This window comes from Scomber scombrus, chromosome 9 (assembly GCF_963691925.1).
Source record: "Scomber scombrus chromosome 9, fScoSco1.1, whole genome shotgun sequence".
NCBI lineage: Eukaryota > Metazoa > Chordata > Actinopteri > Scombriformes > Scombridae > Scomber > Scomber scombrus.
The window spans coordinates 18254374-18272292 of NC_084978.1; the positions used below are offsets into that span (position 1 = coordinate 18254374).

The window sequence follows — 17919 nt, forward strand, 5'->3', positions numbered from 1 at the left end:
TGTGCACATTTATGCACAATTTGTTTGGTCATCAGTAAGCCCCTTTTTAAATTCTTTTTTGACGGTATCTAATTTCTGTTTAGGATATTTAATATTCTAGATTTTTTTATTTTAACTTTTGCATAGGTTTAGAGAGCAAAGACGAATTCATTGAAAAATTCACCCGACAAGGTAAGTACATGTTTTTTGTGTGCATATGCTGTGTGTTGGTCACATTTTGTTTCGTTTAGATATTATCTTCAAAAGTTTTATTGCATTTTACATTTATTTATGATTTTATTTTACCTCTAGAGTCTCTTGAGATTGAGATGTTACCGACATAGCAAATGTTTCGATAACACAAATGCTCAGTATGAAGGAAACAGAGAAAGGTCTTTCTAAACTTAAAACAAACTTTTCTAAAACATTATGGTTGAAACTATGATTTAAAAAGAAATGCATTTGTCTGGTTTGATGTTTAAAATGTCTGTGACTATAGATTTAAAGAAATGAACATCTATATTTAAAGTCACTGTATGATATGTGGATGTAGGGCTGAACAATCAAAATTGTAATATGGCCTATTGCAATTTTCAAATCGCAGAAGGCACAATATTTGTTAAAAGATTAAATGTGTGTCAAAATACCATTTTAAATCAAATATTATCATGCTTCAGAGATGTCCAGGCCTACATATCATATTTGACAGATTTAAGAAAACAGCTCCTTGTATTCATATTCAGATTTGTGCGGTACAGATCCCCACAAAAATTACACCATAATCATTTTAAGGTTTTTTCAATGAGAATGGTAACAATGATGTAATTATTATAATTTCCTCTAATATCGTAAATCATATCACAATTTCAATACCAGTCAAAATAATTGCAATTAAATATTTTCTCAAAATCATCCAGCCCTATGTGAATGTATAAAAATCCTATCCCTTACTAATGTTTAAAAGCCATTTATTCTTGCTTATATGACTAAGCATTAAATAAGGGGAAAAAGCTGAAAACAATTGAATTACATACATATTCTCAATATAAGTATCAATGATAACATATATATTTTTATCCAGACAGATAATGAGGCCTGTGACTGCTGCCCTCTGGGTGGCGGCCATGCTGGTGGGACTTCAGCAGAGTGCTTTATCCCTCATTATCATCACAGATCGCTCATCCAAAAACCTCTCCTCTGTCCCAACAGACCTGCCTCACAGGGTTGAGTCTTTAGACCTCTCATGCAACCACATACAACAGCTCAAAAGAAGAGATTTTAACAACACCCCTTTCCTGACATTCCTCAACATCTCATGGAATAGTTTGGAGGAGATCGACCCAGAGACATTCCTTAACACGCCACAACTGGAGGGTCTGGACCTGTCGCACAACAGGTTGATTAACCTTTCGAGTCAGCTGTACCTGCTCCACACAGGGAACCTTCGTGTACTAAACCTGACTCGCAACAAATTTCTCACAATGACACTGGGGAGCGAGTTTAGCTCCCTGATCAAACTAGAGAGATTGGCACTTGGAGCAAAAAACATCAGTATTGGCGATTTGAAACATATTGCTAAAGTGAAACTACGTACACTGTCCCTTTTCCTGGAGGATGAACTTGTTTATGAAGGAGGCAGTCTGATAGATGGTCATGCTCAAAGGCTTCAGATAGCCTTCACTAATAATCAAATAACAAACCGCAATCTGGTCACTGACGCACTGTCACAATTTGATGAGGTAGAGTTGATGAATTTGACAGGGGGATACTATGAGTTTGGTGAGCAGTTGAGACAGAGAAAAGAAATCTACCCATCTATTATTTACCTTACTGACATACAGATCAACTGGCATAACTTAACTGAATTTGTAAACGTGGCTCTGGGGACCACTATTTCCCATCTGAATGCCTCTGATGTGACTCTAGGGAAAATGCCGCAAAGAGACACTGATGTGGCCAAGATGTCGAAAATGAAATCCTTCACAGTCAGACGGGTTGAGGTGAAGGAATTTATTTTTTCACAGGAGGCTGTGTACAACTTCTTTATCAACATGCCAATAGAGAGTTTGGCAATCATGGAGACACCAATCATACACATGACATGCCCAAAGTCACAGAGTCCTATTCACAAGCTGGACTTCTCTTATTGTGCTTTATCTGACTCCATTTTCTCCAGTGCAGAACCAGATTCAAAAAGTGTTGAATGTAAGAATCTGGGTAACTTGAGGAAACTGATTCTAGTCGGTAACAACCTCAAGAGCCTTCAGTTGCTGAGCAAACGTGTACGATACATGAGGTCTCTGCAACATCTGGACCTGAGCCTCAACTCATTGGTTTATGATGGTTTGACAAAATGTGTATGGCCATCGAACATCACCAATATGATTCTGTCCTCTAATGGTCTGACAGACACTGTTTTTAAATGTCTACCAAACAGAACAGAAACCTTGGACCTCCAGAACAACCAGATTTCTGTGGTGCCATTATCCATCTTGAAACTAGACAAACTTGTGTCTCTGAACCTAAATGCTAACAGGATGCGGGACCTGCCAGTATGTAATGGTTTTCCCATTCTCAGTGAGCTTCTGCTCAAGTCCAATTCCCTCCATGCCCCAACTTTAAGCAAGCTGGAAAGCTGCCCTAAACTGAAAGTCCTAGATGTCAGTTTCAACCCCTTCACCTGCATCTGTGCTCTAAGGCCTTTCAGAAGTCTAGGCATCACATCTGAAAAGAAGACAAGTCACACAGGAGTTGACCTGCTAAACTGGCCACATGACTATTCCTGCAGTTACCCAGATGCTGTAAGAAACTCCACCTTAAAAGAAATCTCGATCCCAGAGGTCACCTGTAATGTTGGCCTTCTAGCTGCCGCCATTTTGTGCCCAGCAGTGATAGTGATCATTGCAGTTGTGACCCTGTGCCACCATTTGGATGTTCCATGGTACATGGGCATGATCTGGCAGTGGACCAGAGCCAAACATCGTGCCCGAAGTCGACATGTTCGCCCTGAAGATCTGGTGGGTGTTGAGTTTCACGCTTTTGTGTCTTACAGCCAGCAGGATGCCGACTGGGTGCACAATTCCCTCCTTCCCAACCTTCAGGGCCCTGCAGGAGGGCTCCGCATCTGCCATCATGAGAAGCACTTTGTGCCAGGAAAGACAATCATTGAGAACATCATCAGTTGTGTGGAGAAAAGCCGTCGATCTGTATTTGTGCTCTCTGCTCACTTCGTCAAGAGTGAATGGTGCCATTATGAGTTGTACTTTGCCAGCCACCAGCGCCTTTCCCAGGGCTCAGACAACATTGTGCTGGTACTGCTCGAACCTCTGCCTCAATACTTGATCCCATCTAAGTACTACCAGCTCAAGTCCATGATGAAAAGGCACACCTACTTGGAATGGCCTCAAGACAGGGCCAAGCACAGACTGTTCTGGGCGAACCTCAGAGCTGCCCTACAGGCAGATCTGCCAATTGCACCAGCCGAGGAAATAGAGGAGTGACTGCAGAGGACAGAATTAAAGAGAAAAAGAAGTTGGAAGAGGACTTGTGAATTGGACAGAAGGGTTACTTGATGAGTAAAGCCTTAACATGAACATGGTAGGAATAAAAATGCTAATGTGCTATGGATAGCAAGAGTAAAAAAAAGTAGTGTGTACCTATTCTAGTCTTTTTTTCTTTAACACATCTAAATCTTGTCTTGTGAAATATAAGTCATATAACCATTTGTAAACCTCTTTAAACTTTTCAGTTGACATTTAATGGAAATATTTATACAAACCAACAATTTAATCAAGTCTGTAACAAAAACAATAAACTTTACACCAAGAATATCAAAAATGCATGTGATTCTTTTGTCAATATTGAGTCCCACAAAACAGCACAATATGATGAAATGATGAAAGAAACTTGAAATGTTATGTTACCTTAACTCATCCCAACTTTGTACCAGTAAAGAAAAAAAAAACTACTAATACGTACTATAAACAAAATTTCATCAGCGCTGTGTATTTACTGTAGAGAACAAGTATTTTCTCCAACTCTCTAGAGAACTCCACTTTTTAAGGCAAAAAGAATGTACAGTCTTGTTCTTTTCTGGATGGTAAAGACAAGAAATCTAGAAAATTGTGTCCTGTGTTGAGAGAGAGCTGTAGGGGTCAAAAAGTCACTCCACCTGCATTAAAAGTGTGCCTCAAATCTCATCTATGAAAAAGGTTCAAAGCTAATAGGCCAGGTGTCAAGGAAGAGATTGGATGATGATGATTTTCTCGTTAATGCAGAAACGGTGCAGCACATTGAGCAGGTTCTCTCCACAACGTGACACCTGCCTCTCCATGGCCAGACGGAAATCCTCCTTCACTCCTTTGGTGATTCCTCGAGTCACTGTGTGGTGTCTGCAAGAGTAAATATATATATATATATATATATATATATATATATATATATATATATATATATATATATGTAAATAAAAAAAACACAAACACAAAATGTCAGAAAAAGCTCATTTGCCACAAATACAGCACTGTGTTTTAGAGACTGAGGCCAATGTGACCTACGTAATTAAGACACTGATCTAAAGTCTGTTAATATTCCATCACACACATAAATCAGCCATTCAAGATTAAACAACAGACGTTTCATTACCATCATAAATAAAAACCACATGAAACATATCCACAAATGAAATGAGATCAAGTGTTATGAAGAGGCAAAAAACTAAACTGACTGTACAACAAGACCAACATGATCTCCGAATAACGACGACAACAACAGTGAAGACCACAGAAAGACGAGCAATGGCTCAAATAAACAAATGCCGACAGGAAATCAAAGAACGACTAACTCTTGATGTAAAATGACCGGCCCAAATAAAAACTTGGGGGATGACAAGCCTTGAAGTTGGGAATGAAGGAAGGGTGACTGGTGTGGGGGAGGAATGGGGAGTGTTGGAGGAGGGGCCTGGGGTACCTGTCCATCGTCTGCACCCCTTGTAGCAGAAGGGTATTTAACTCCACCCCCAGGGCGGGACTAGGGTTCCTGAGGGACAGCAACATTCAACAGCTCTGTCAGTCAGGGTGCATTCAAGTGTCTTAACTTCTACAACAATGAATGAAGGAGTTTGATAGAAGCTTTATTTTAACCATAAACCCCTTCTCCTTCTAATGCCCGCTCCTATAACATCATTTTCAGTTTCAGAGTAAGACTTTCCCCACAGGCCATGTCTACTTTGATCATCAATCACTGTTATCTTGAAAACACACCAACAGAACGGAAGTGTGCAGGGCCACAATGCCAACTGCAATGTCTTTGAATACGAGGAGCTTACTTGATCAGCATTCCCTGATTGGGCAGTAGCTCCAGTTGGATCCTCCCCCCTTCTGGTGTACGCAGGTATGCAAACTCCTCCAGCATGTCAATATCTGACAAAAAATTTTAGCTTATGGAAACTAACATCCAAGATAACAGAACAAAATTAACATATTTGTTATATCATTCTGGCTCATTGTGATTATGTGACTTGTTACGGAAAGTTTTGTGTGATATAACTGAGAGGATACTGGTGACATAGTTGAAGAAATTCTCATACTGGAAACTGCCTTGCTGACAGATCTTATCCACGGCCTTTAGAAACAGCATCTCGCCCTGTGGCCAGTCGTACTGCAGCAGCACTACCACATGACCAAGTGACAAGTCGTCTCGATTGTCTGTGAAGGCACGGAGCTGATTGCCCAAAATGAGGAAATGAAAAATAAGGTTACAAACAAAACTGGTAAAAAATAGTGCTCGTCCTACCATAGTTAAACCAAAAACATGAACATAAATAATCTGCTCATAACGTACATATCAATCATTTTCACTTAACTAGTATAAGTACCTTGAAACAAGCCAACATCAGCTGGAGACAGAAAGGTAAGACAGCTTTGCTGGTACAGGGAAGCAATCTCAGGTCATTACCTAGTTCAGAGAACAGAGGAGGCACCGCATAATGTTCTTATGTAATCACAGTTACATACTTCTGTCAAGTAACAAATTGTGTCATTCATATGTTTCTGTACCAAGGGGGAACAGTAATTTTAAGTGTCCGTTATTTCCCACTAATATGTAAATAGCAGAAAAGAGAACTTGTGATTTCCTGAAAGTATTGCTCTTGAGTTACTGGTCACAAGAACAATTTATCAACATACAGACACACACCAAACATGTGGGTCACAAATATGAAGACATTAAAAAATATATTAGATGTCAATCTTGTATAACAAAATAAAGCTGTTCACAGAATCAGTGTGTGTGTGTGTGTGTGTGTGTGTGTGTGTGTGTGTGTGTGTGTGTGTGTGTGTGTGTACATTGTTTAGTGAAGAGCAGCGAGTGCTTACCTTTCCTCGTTTTAGTCTTGACTCTACCCTGATCTTCTGGGGTCTTTGTTGATTCGTGGTTTGAGGGTACCAGCCCACTGACGACATCAAGAAGCTTCTCACAGGCCATCTGATGAACACAAAGACTATAGTACAGTACAAACATGGCATGGCAACTGCAAAAAAAAATGTTTTTACCCTTAAGCCTGTTGCATGTACATGTTTATGATAAATTATGGGTGGCTTAATTATGAATGTTGTTAATCCATTACCATCTCTGAACATTATTAAGAGACCACATACACATTACTACATCTGGGAAAGTTTATAGGTAATTTAGGTATCTGTCAAAAGCTTGACAACTTGTCAAAAACTAAATAATGGCATGTATGTTAAATACCTCAAATGAACAGATGGTATATAAAGAAGGTTTGAGTTAGTCAGAATTTAGCAAAGTCAGAAATATAATACACTAAACCTGTAAAATATAATCTCTGACATTTGAATCCATAGCAACAGGTGTATGAATATAACGCCACCTTCAGGCCAGATGGAGTAAGAAAATCTTTATTGGGGAATCCTGAGCAGAATTTTTGTTAGATGTTGCTAAGTGAAAACAAAGCAACCTGTTGCACATGTAATGTGTTTGTGTGAGTGTGTATGTATACATATATGTACCCTGTATTCTCCCAGTGCATAGTGGCAGGAGGCCTGCTGTATAAGGGCCCTGTGGTGCTCCAGACTGGTCTGACCTGAGGGGCTCTGCTGCCCAGGCTGAGGCTGCTGCACAGCAGCCATCTGGTGCAGACTGGAGAGGGCCTTACGGTACTGTCCCTGGAAGACACATACATACAAACACACACTCATAAATCAAATAATCTCCTCGCAGAATATATATTTTTATATTCTTCCTTAATTTCCTCCATATGGTGTAGTCAGTTGTGTTACGTTTCCTAACCAATTACTTGACTTTTCCACAGTAATCATTTAAAATGGTAAAATACTTTCTGATTCTGAAGTTACCACAATAAAATATAGTCAGGTAGCAGTAATACAGAGCAGAAATAAAAATGCAACCCGTGTCTTGTCACAAACAGAAACAGTTTCTTGCCTGATATATGATCATGTCACTGAGGAAAATTCTGAACCACAGCCAGCTGTCTGTCTTCCATGAGGCACAGATCTTCTTGAATTCTGTTTAAGTACAAAGTTACAAAACATGTAAATGATTAATGCTAGAAGAGGAAGAGCACATCTCAATCTGTTGTAGTTGGCACTTTTGTGATATCATGATGGGGTGACTGGATGCAGTCACTTTGAGTGATTTAAACAAATTAACAGCTGAGGTCCTTACCAGTTTCCAGGCTGTCGTGGGAATGGAGGAGATCCCAGCTTTCCCTGGCTGTGCGGAAGCTCTCCAAAGTCTCTGACCAGCTGGGCATCTCAGTCTTGTTCACTATGATATGTCGACCGCGACCCTTCCCCAGCCCTTCCTCATCATCCGAGCTCTAGAATAAGATACACGCACATACATCGTAATCAAGAGGCACATGCAATAGACACACATGACAGTCACATTAGTTTAAAGTTTAAAGAACACATATGAAGCATTGTTTCACATTAAAAGTGATCTACTGAACATTCCTTTTCACAAAAATATGTAGAAATCTGTAGCTGTCCTCACCATAGTCTTCTCTCTCCCATCTGCCAATTTGCGTTTCTTATGTGCATGTTTCACTGATCCTCTCTCCGCCTCCACATCATTATACACCGAGCTCAAATCCTCTACAAGGATCCACGGCCCCGAACTTAACGCATTCACACCTGCCAATCATAAACACATCCTTTGTTCTAACTGAAAAGTCAAATGAATAAAATAGGAGCAACTTGTGCATGCACAGATAGAAACTGACCCTGAAACAGTGCAGGCTGTACAGCTGAGACATACAGGAAGGCGCTGCGGAAGAGGACAAGTGCAGCACAGATGACCACCTGACTACAGCAGCGGGACCTGGTGTCTCCCTCTAGTCCTGGTAGGTACCGGCACAGCTCCTTTACTCTCTGCAGCATGTCCACATAACTCCTAGAGAATAAGGTGCACACAGAGATAAATACAAGCCCTCTTTAAAAACCTTTATACTCATCTTCAAATGACTAATGCTGCACATATGTGTGTGTTCAGCGACAACATGCAAACTGTAAAAGTAATCATGCTCTACCCTCTGCTTCTCACTGTCGAAGATTGCTTAACACATGATGGAATTTTAATGTAATGCATTTATGTAACATCAAAATGTTGTCAATTTTTAAGATTTAACATCAACATTTTATGTTAATTACTGGCTGTATATTATGTAATATACAAAACTTGCCCCTGAATTATGTCTACAAATATTATACTGTATATTCCTCTCTTTTTATGGTCTACAGTGGATCCTTTGACCGTCTCTCTCTTAAATGATGGGCTGTCCACAGGATAGGTATATAAATCAGGGTAAACTAAATATTACATAACACTTCTCTAATATACGTTACATATGTGAACATTATTACCTCATTTACACCGGACAATAACATGTGATCTGTATCTGGATATCATATCTTGGAAAGCATTTTAATCCAGTGTGACTGAAATACCATCACTAAAATGCAGGCAGAATTGAGGTAATAAGTGGTGCGCAGGTGGTCGAGTGGATAAGAGCGCATGCCATATACGCAGTGGACCCCGGTTCGAGTCCCAGCCGACGGACCTTTCTGCATGTCACACCCCCCTCTCTCTCCCGTAATTTCCTGTCTCTCTACTGTCAAATAAAGGCAGATGTAGAGGCAGAGGTAGAGCCAGAAAGAATCTTTAAAAAAAGCCTGACAGATTCTGGATTTCTGAAGCTAATATTGATAAATATTGGTGACTTTAAAAACCTGATAACAATATATTAACTGCAATGAATCTTGAATTAGATCCCTAAGATGAACTTTGACCAAGATACATACTGAGTGCGACATTTTTTGTTTTTACAGTAAAAAAAGAAAAGAAAAAAAGACCACTATAGACTACCTCTGTCCTTTGTCTCCCTGCCACTCACAGCGTGCTCCAACCACAGCCAGGATGTCTAACAGCCTCTCCCAAGGTTCAGCCACCACTGATGACTTCTCTGACAGGCCATCAATCACGTAACGCTGGGAGCCACGGGACACACTGGGAGACTTCAGAGAGCCACCTTCTTGAGAGCCTGATCCAAGAGAGAAATTTGAGATTGAGATTAAGTGTGATCACAGTGAGTTAACATTAAGAAGGAAAAAGCAAGAACATCATCACAGAGCAGCTTCACCCTGTATCTGCACATCAGGCGAGGGTCCACGGGTAACATAGCCAATGTAGAATTCAGCAGCTTTCAGCATGTACTTCTGCATCAGGCTGGCAGGCAGGCGCATGTCCATGTTGTTTATCACCAAAGGAAGGACATCACACACTGTAATAGTATGAAACATCAGTGTGAAGGTAACTGCATACAGCAAGTGATTTTTCTAACAGAATGAAAAGCTTAACTGTGTTTCACTAACCAAAAAGTTTTCTGAAGCAGTTGACAGGAGTCTCCACATTCTCTGATACCTCTGCCTCCAACAATGTCTCACCTAGATTGACCTAAACATACAGCAGAATGACACCAGTGACTTTTTCAATGTTATTTACCCACCCTAAAATGTGAAAATACAAGCTCACAGTTATGTTTTCATTATTATAATAATTATTATCATTATTATTAGTATAGTATTATTGTTGTTACATACCCCATGTTGGACCACAGACTCCGGAAAGCGCTTCAGTAGCAGCAGCAGCATCTCTGCCTTCTCCAAAGTGTTGAAACACTGTTCTGTGGCTTTCAGCAGCATCTCACACTGTACACGGCCTGGCAGTGTCTCAAAAAGCCCTGACAGACACAAACACATAGAAAACAAATCATTCTTTGGACATCCAAAACTAACACTGTCCCTCTTTGACCCTGCATAGAGGTCCAGACGTTATTCCCTGTGAAAATGCAGAAGCATAACAAAGCAATGCATATGTATACTAGCAGCAAGAATCAATCTGTGCACTTTTCTCACCTCGTAGGAACTGTGCATGTTTGTCCGGAGAGTCACTGCGCAGGGCTGCGGTGATGACACTAATCTCACGCCACACAATGGGCTGATCTGGAAAGTTTATAAACCTAAAGGATGGACATCGCAACTGTTCAGCTCAGCACTGTATACACAGCAAAAAAACAAAAACAAAAAGGAGTAACAGAGATAGTTGACTGTAACTCACATGTCATACAGCAGTCTCCCTGCAGAAGCTGTCCTTTCGGCATTGCGTTCAATGGTGTACATTTCATACTGTGAAATCATGTCAATCAAATGTTAACAATGGACTCATAATAAGTGATCATGCTTGAGAGGCACAGTTAGAAACACTTATAGCGGCTCTATTATCAATAACTAAGCAGCTGAGGTAAAGGCTTATTACCTGTATGTTGAAGTCTGCGGGGTAAAGGGTCCTGGCAGTTATGAGCCAGGCTTTGGCCGCACAGGGGTCATCTGGGACCAGCTCCCGAGCTCTTTTCACCAGAAACTCGCAGTCTTTTTGTGCTGACATTTTTTTTTACATAAATCAAGCTTTCAGTGGCGTAAGTGCACGTTACAAACTGACCCCACACGCAGCTCAGGTTGTAGTTTGATGCATATAGTCGTCTCGGTGGATGAATACCGCTAGCAACATATAGCTAGTTAGCATCGGCTCTGTCACATTCAACCAATGTGCATCTTTATACCTAGAATGGTACACAAGACTGTGCTCTATTAATTAACTGCTTTGTATATATAGAATACCTTGCAAAAACAGTTTAAAGTCTCTTCATTAGCAGTCAAAGCTAAAGCCTTTATTATTATTTACCGACACACATCCACCAGCCGAGAACACGTTAATGACGTCACATTGAAGTCGCAACGTTTTTAATGCTGTCCGTCTGCTTTACGACCAACACTGCAACCGACGGCAAAACGCAGCCTGACCAAAGCGGCTCCAAAACAATATTATTTATACACATGTGTACAATTTCTCAATATATATCCTGTTGTTTGAGAGAGTATGGCTAATATATCTACAGTAACTTCCCACCACCTATATCGAATAATGTCATTTAACGTAAAGCAGCTAAATAAAGCTAACTGCAGCTTCATCTAGATACTATCAGATGTACATCAGTGCGCAGGCGCAGAAGACGCACTGCTCCGGTCACCTGCTGCTGTTGTCTCGACCTACAGTAGCGGCCCCATTACCCCGAAAAACACACCGCAGTCCACCTGTCCGGCGCCAGCACAGGGACACGGCAGGTAAACACACATTTATGAGCCCGGCTTGACGTTAAATATCTGTCAACCAATCATCAATCAGCCGTTGTCCGGTTTGACTCTTGACATGTTAGCCACCTAGCATGCTAGGCAAGACAAATGTTTTGCTGCGGCTTGCAGACGTTGTGTGTGACCCTGTTTGTCGTGTCAACGCTTCAACACGTTGCATTACATATAAATCTAATGCACTGTTATTAGTGTAACCGACGAAGCCCTTTCACCAGCACAGCTGATCTAAGTTCGCTAACCAACCTAGCATTTGGCTGTCTACCTAGTGAGCTAAGCATGCTAGCTCGTCCGTGATTAGTGGATTTTTTATGCTTGCTGGACAGACAGTACTAGATGTGTCTTTACTATAATGGAGCCTTTAACTTTGATTGTTAGTATTATTGTGCCTAAAGTGAGTGACAGCATGATTACGACATGTTAGTCAGTCTCAATGAACCAGTTGAGGGCGTGTACACGAAACGGGCGTGTTCGCCTGTGTCTCCTGTTTTAGGATACGGAAATACTCTACGTTGAACTTTAACTAATGTCTTCAATGTTTTTTCCACAAAACATGTTAAATTACATTGTTGAGATCCTTAAAATGACATCTCTCCTTCTGTGAATAAGTTCAATAGCATGCTGTCATATACTTCACAGGCTTCAAGTTTCCACATCACACTTGTGTAAGTTGGATATTGGACCAGGATTGGCTTCTGAACCATATATGATGTAACACATCATGCTTGTAGACCCACCCCCTGAAAATTAGATTTTTTAATGATTACAGAGGATTTTTCCAGTTTCAGCAGGTGAATGTGAAAACAGCCTTTTCGAGCCAAACTCTGCACATACATCATTCACACAGTCAAGTGTACTTCAGCATCCCAAAGTGTAATAACTATTTTATTCTCAATGCTAAAATTGCGCAACTATTTTAATATTATATCTGTAAGTATATTACATAATAGCTGTTGAGGATGTAAAACTATGATAATGCATTTGATAGAAACCCACGGCTGTAAGGTGAATTTAATGTGGTGAAGTGAAATAGTGCTCTCTGAAATGAGTTAGAGGAAACGTAAAGTCTCAGTCAACAGTATTGAAGTCATTCCTCAGCAATACTCGAGCAAATATTATAAAGGGCTCTCACACATGTTGCAGCCTGGTTTTCAATACTGGCATGAACATGTGTGTAAGGATTCGTGGTGTGATATTTTGGTTGAAGCGCTATGACCTCCAATGACCTCAAACTTTTGCCACCACAGTCTTCTCTTTGGTCTATATTTAGACAACTCCTTGACAACTTGCTTAGAAAGGTATTAACACTTATTTTTTTGCTAGTATCTTATTTTTTTATTTGAGTACATTTGTTTTTGCTAAAACCTCAAATGAACATTTAATGTTAATGTCTAGTACAACATGTACATTGTATGAATGGCCCCCTTTGTCTTCTGCTGCTTGTTATGCTACTCTCCTCCCCCACACCCATGCCGGCACTTATCAATCGGTTACGTTGCATAATAACTCTTATCAGTGGACACTTGGGGCAGCGTGGTAGAACATGTTGAAGGCAGGTGGCCGAGGTTAAACAGTGAATCCTCTTTCAGGCAACATGTATGAATGAAGTTGATCTAGAGCCCGAATATTTTCACACATAGATCACATTGGCAGATATGCAAAAATGGTTTAAATGCATTAATGTTTTATAGACTGCAGTTTTATGTAGGTGTGCAACTAATAATTATTTTCATTATCAATTAGCCTAATTGCTGATTATTTTCTTGATCAATCGATTAGTCATTTGTCTATAAAATGTCAGAAAATAGTGGAAATTATCTTTATTTGATCCAAACAGTCTTAAAACGCATATTCATATTTATTCGATATTCAATTTACTATCATGTATGACACAGGAAATCATTAAATCCTCCCATATGAGAAGGTAAAAGCAGAACATTTTGTGGCATATTTTCTTTAAAAAATTACAATTATTCAGTTATCAAAATAATTTTCAGTCAATCAACTAATTAATTAACCAGTGCAGCTTTATGTATGTTTGATATTTAAGATTTTTATATGTTGTGTGTTTGTAAATCTTTTTTAGTTGAAGTTAGAGTTCAGGATTTAGTGATTTTAATGTTTTAATGCAGGCTTCTTTCATAAAAAAAATGTATATAAAAGTAGATATCTTTGCCATGTTTTTAAAAATGTTTTATTTATGTTTTAAAAAAATAAAAGTAGAAAAATAGCTATATTTTATGTTGACTGAGCCCTCTTTGAATTCTGTGTTTGTGTGTGTGTGTGTGTGTGTCCATTTTGTTGAGGCTTTTATGTCCTCATCTTTCTCACTCCCATCGTGTTCTCTGTGTCTCTGTCATACATAAAATCCCCTTAAAATTGTTAAAAAGATAATGAAGATGAATCAGTTAGGTATATATGAAAATGTTTTCTCTCTCTCACAGGACACATATCTTTCAGGAGAGCGGTGTTGATGTGATGCTGGTGGAACAAGCTGTGGTGCACTGAGCCTTCCATGGCTGTTAGCACCATGGACTCTGAGTCAGGCCGGACACCTCAGACTCAGGCCACCCTAACTGAAGGAGGTCCCTCCCTGCTGTCAACAGGGGCTCTGAGCGCCAGGTTGGGTTCCGATGGGAAGCATTATGTCTGCGGCTCCATTGCAGCTTTTACCAATATTGTGGTGACCTTCCCCATCCAGAAGGTGCTCTTTCGCCAGCAGCTACATGGTGTGTTGGCCAGCGAAGCGGTGCGGCAGCTCCAGAGGGATGGGCTGAGGAATCTTTACAGGGGCCTGCTGCCCCCGCTGCTCCAGAAGAGCACCACAGTAGCCATCATGTTTGGCCTGTACGAGGACTTCTCGAGAGTCTTACTGGACCGGGCCGGCGGTGTGCCGGAGCTGGTCACGCGCAGCTTTGCTGCAGCATTGGCAGGAACTGCAGAGGCCATCCTGACGCCATTTGAACGCGTGCAGACTCTACTACAAGACCATCGGCACCACGGGCGCTTCAACAACACAGCCCACATCTTCAGGACACTTCTGACGGAGTACGGTGTCAGAGAGTGCTACCGTGGCTTAGTGCCCATACTCCTCCGTAATGGCCCCAGCAATGTGCTCTTCTTTGGGCTCCGCGGGCCCATTAAAGAGCAGCTCCCAGAGGCCACTAGCCAGGCAGGTCACTTGGTTGTTGATTTTGTGTGTGGAGGGGTGTTGGGGGCCGCTCTTGGCATCATGTTCTATCCATTGAATGTGGTTAAGTCTCGGGCTCAGTCTCAGGTGGGTGGAGCGTTCCAGCCTTGCAGAGAGGTGCTTCTAACAGTGTGGAGAGAAAGAGGTGGCAGCCTGGCCATGCTTTTCCGAGGGGCCCACCTTAACTATCACCGCTCGCTCCTCTCTTGGGGGATCATTAATGCTACCTATGAGCTGCTGCTGAAGCTCATATGAGAGGAGGAATGGAGATGATGAAATCTAGAGTGGAAGAGAAAGTATTTAAAGGGAAAAACCTGTATGGAGTAAAAGAGTCAGTTTTTGAGAGCAAAAAGAAATTGTAATGTAATGCTGATGCACTGCTGTCTAGCACTGTTTGCAGGATGTTTCCAGAGAGACAGCAGTGAAGATGCACTTCTGACAGGGGCCAACAGTTTGTGTGAGATCACCTGCCATTGTGACTATTTGCAGTTGTCTAAGTGTTAAAACAGGACGCACCCTTTAGCCTATACAAAACTTGTGCCAGGGTCCAATTGAAATGCCCTCGTTTGCTCTGTGTACAAAAAGTTCAGGGAGCAAACTGAAGCTCCAGCACTTTTTTTCTCCACAGTTTCAAGTAAAGGTTACTGGAGTGGATTGACTGTTTTGTAGGAAAAGCTGTTTTGTTGTATGTGCTGTGTGCTGTGTGCTGTGGTGCTTCGTAGACAATATCCATCTGTTTGTTTGACCAAGAGCCCTTGCTCTGTGAAGCTGTTTTCTGCCACTTAACTGAAACACATTTGTGCATTTGCTCGTTGAAATACCCAAGAATTATTGTCAAGAAAAAGTGGAATAAACTGAATGTTGGCCATTTTATTTCTCTTTATTCTCCCTCTCCACCCGTTCAGCCCTACGTGTTAATGAGATCAAATGGCTGTTGAAATGAGTATCAATACTGGGCAGGCTACTTTATACAGTTTCTCTTTTTACACATGACTCATCTATGCCTATAAAAACAACTACTGAAACGTCCGTCAAACACGTTTTGTCTTGATTTATTTTCTGAAGTGCTGCTGGCAGGGTGTATGTGTTGTTGAGTTTTGACAAGTGCCCATTGATGTGCATGTCAGTAAAACATTCTGTTACACTCAGATTTGGTCTCTGTTTTTATGATTTATTGGGAGTGAGATAAATATTTAATCTAGCCCTCTATTGCGTCAAATAAACCCATTGAAAAGGTTTGCACTTCGAGTCAATCTTTAATTCTAGCAGCTTTAAGAATAGACCTATAATAATATTAATTTGCCTATGTACTACTGCTGCATCTGTTCATTTATTGAATACAAAACGAACTGCTGCTCAATGTTTGTATCAGTTCAATAAACCTAAATGTCACTTGTACTATATGTATTTCTGCTCACTCTTATATCTCCCCTCACGCTTGTGCTCCTCGCTGTCTGTAACATCTGTTGACATAATGGGCTCAGATTTCAAGCTCGAGTAGATGCAGCCAGTCACCGTGCAGCAGCTCTTGCTGGGTTCGACAGCCCGAAGAGGAAAGGCATGCTGCTTGGACACACGGAGAGACACTGAGCAGGAATAGTGCTAAGAGAGAAGACAGGGGACGAGGTTAATGTTCATTGGTACAAAAAGCTAAAGCTGCCATGTAAATGGATCACTTGGCCTATTTCTTCAGTTCTTTTCTTTTTGACTGTCCACAATGTACTGTGTGGTCTTTTTCAGGATTTTCCAGGATTTCCTCTTCGAAAGTATGACTTTGTATTCTGTAAGGATTTGAAAGTGGGACAACTCCAATTTTGATTCATGCTGTTTATAATTAACCACTTTCCCTGAAGCACAAGTCACAGAATCAGTACAAAATGTCAAATTAATTGTTGCAACTGAATGAAATGTTTAAAAGCAATCCATTAAAAATGTTGCCAGTGACTGTGTCATGTGGGTGTTTATGCAGATAAAATTGTCAACTGACACATTTTCTCGGAGAGGAATAGTCTTCAATCTCAAGAAAAGATGGCGGATGACATTTCAATAAAGAGTATCATGAGTGTGAATAGCTTCCCTGTGAGTCATACTTTACAATAACTCTGCTTAACCTGTCCTTGACCATATATGTGCTCTAATCCATTTTTTGTAGTCAAACACAAACCCTAATCCCCACCACAGTGATGTATTGTAGTTAAAATAAACATACTAACACTGGGATCAAAATGAAAGATGGATTAAACACATACTTCACTTTGACACCTTTATTTGCTAATTTTTTACCATGCATTTGATCACAACAATGACTCACAGTAGGACTGTGCTGTCAGAACATGTTTGTTTTTGCATGTGCAACAGTGCAGAGTGCGACTTTCTAGATTACTGTGTCAAGAAGTCAGGCTGTAGATGATGATCAGATTAAGGGCAATCTGACATGGGGACTTGGGATCAGGGAGAGTTGAGCTGCTGTAGTTACAAAGCCTCTCAGCTGTACTGTAATGTGTTTCTTTTCACTCTAACCAAACAAGATCTTTCTGACTGCCATTTGAGATGCAATCTTTGTTTTTTTACATTCAAGTGTGTGTAATGATAGGAATGGAAATGTTGCTCTAACCTGTTGGTTGAGAAAATGATAAAAGGGAATGAAGGCCTCTGCATGATGCTGAATACGGCCTTCGTAGAACTATAGTGACTAAATGCAGGGAAAGTAATCAGTAATCCTCAGTAACAGTTTTAGCAGTGTGAAGATGGTACAAATAGAGGCTATTAAGACTGCTGAGGATTCTCTAGGAATCTTAGTTTCCTGCGCTTTAGTTAAAGCATTCACCCCTAGGTTTAAATATGAGGACAGAATGGTGTTATGATCTGTTAAACAGGCTCTAAGAAGGGAGCGTACGTGGCACATTTAATCCACTTCAACTCTACTAATGTGTAATAATCGGTCTGCAGACAAAACCCCAACACCCAGATATCCAACATCATTAAGGTCAATGTGTAATTTAT

General features: G+C 40.6%; 3 protein-coding genes across 4 annotated transcripts; 2 read left to right on the plus strand and 1 right to left on the minus strand.

The window, feature by feature from the left end:
• The first annotated feature begins 988 nt into the window (after positions 1-988).
• On the plus strand, positions 989-3651 carry tlr1 (toll-like receptor 1). The gene has a single exon (XM_062425057.1). The coding sequence runs from the start codon at positions 1035-1037 to the stop codon at positions 3477-3479; it is 2445 nt and encodes an 814-aa protein (XP_062281041.1). The 5' UTR covers positions 989-1034; the 3' UTR covers positions 3480-3651.
• A 91-nt stretch (positions 3652-3742) lies between these two features.
• Positions 3743-11281, minus strand: ints10 (integrator complex subunit 10). The gene is made up of 17 exons (XM_062425058.1): positions 10837-11281; positions 10639-10706; positions 10437-10540; positions 10122-10261; positions 9894-9975; positions 9662-9802; positions 9388-9562; positions 8246-8415; positions 8017-8156; positions 7687-7840; positions 7444-7526; positions 7011-7166; positions 6354-6462; positions 5855-5934; positions 5538-5700; positions 5306-5399; positions 3743-4370 (listed from the first exon to the last, which is right to left on the minus strand). The coding sequence occupies exons 1-17, from the start codon at positions 10963-10965 to the stop codon at positions 4214-4216; spliced, it is 2145 nt and encodes a 714-aa protein (XP_062281042.1). The 5' UTR covers positions 10966-11281; the 3' UTR covers positions 3743-4213.
• Positions 11282-11552: 271 nt separating this feature from the next.
• Positions 11553-16860, plus strand: slc25a51b (solute carrier family 25 member 51b). Of its 2 annotated transcripts, none has more exons than XM_062425059.1 (2): positions 11553-11702; positions 14171-16860. In XM_062425059.1, the coding sequence occupies exon 2, from the start codon at positions 14242-14244 to the stop codon at positions 15169-15171; it is 930 nt and encodes a 309-aa protein (XP_062281043.1). In that variant the 5' UTR covers positions 11553-11702; positions 14171-14241; the 3' UTR covers positions 15172-16860. The 2 variants fall into 2 exon arrangements, with proteins under 2 accessions (XP_062281043.1, XP_062281044.1); XM_062425060.1 differs by lacking the exon at positions 11553-11702 and adding an exon at positions 12787-13430.
• Positions 16861-17919: the final 1059 nt, after the last annotated feature.

Excerpts from the sequence above, each read along its gene's own strand:
- tlr1 (XM_062425057.1), top strand. The coding sequence starts at position 1,035 with ATGATAACATATATATTTTTATCCAGACAGATAATGAGGCCTGTGACT.
- ints10 (XM_062425058.1), bottom strand. The coding sequence starts at position 10,965 with ATGTCAGCACAAAAAGACTGCGAGTTTCTGGTGAAAAGAGCTCGGGAG. Across the intron at positions 10,262-10,436 it reads ACATGCACAGTTCCTACGAG|GGCTTTTTGAGACACTGCCA; the intron begins GTGAGAAAAGTG and ends TGTGTCTGTCAG. Across the intron at positions 4,371-5,305 it reads AATCAGGGAATGCTGATCAA|ACACCACACAGTGACTCGAG; the intron begins GTAAGCTCCTCG and ends TTACTCTTGCAG.
- slc25a51b (XM_062425059.1), top strand. The coding sequence starts at position 14,242 with ATGGCTGTTAGCACCATGGACTCTGAGTCAGGCCGGACACCTCAGACT.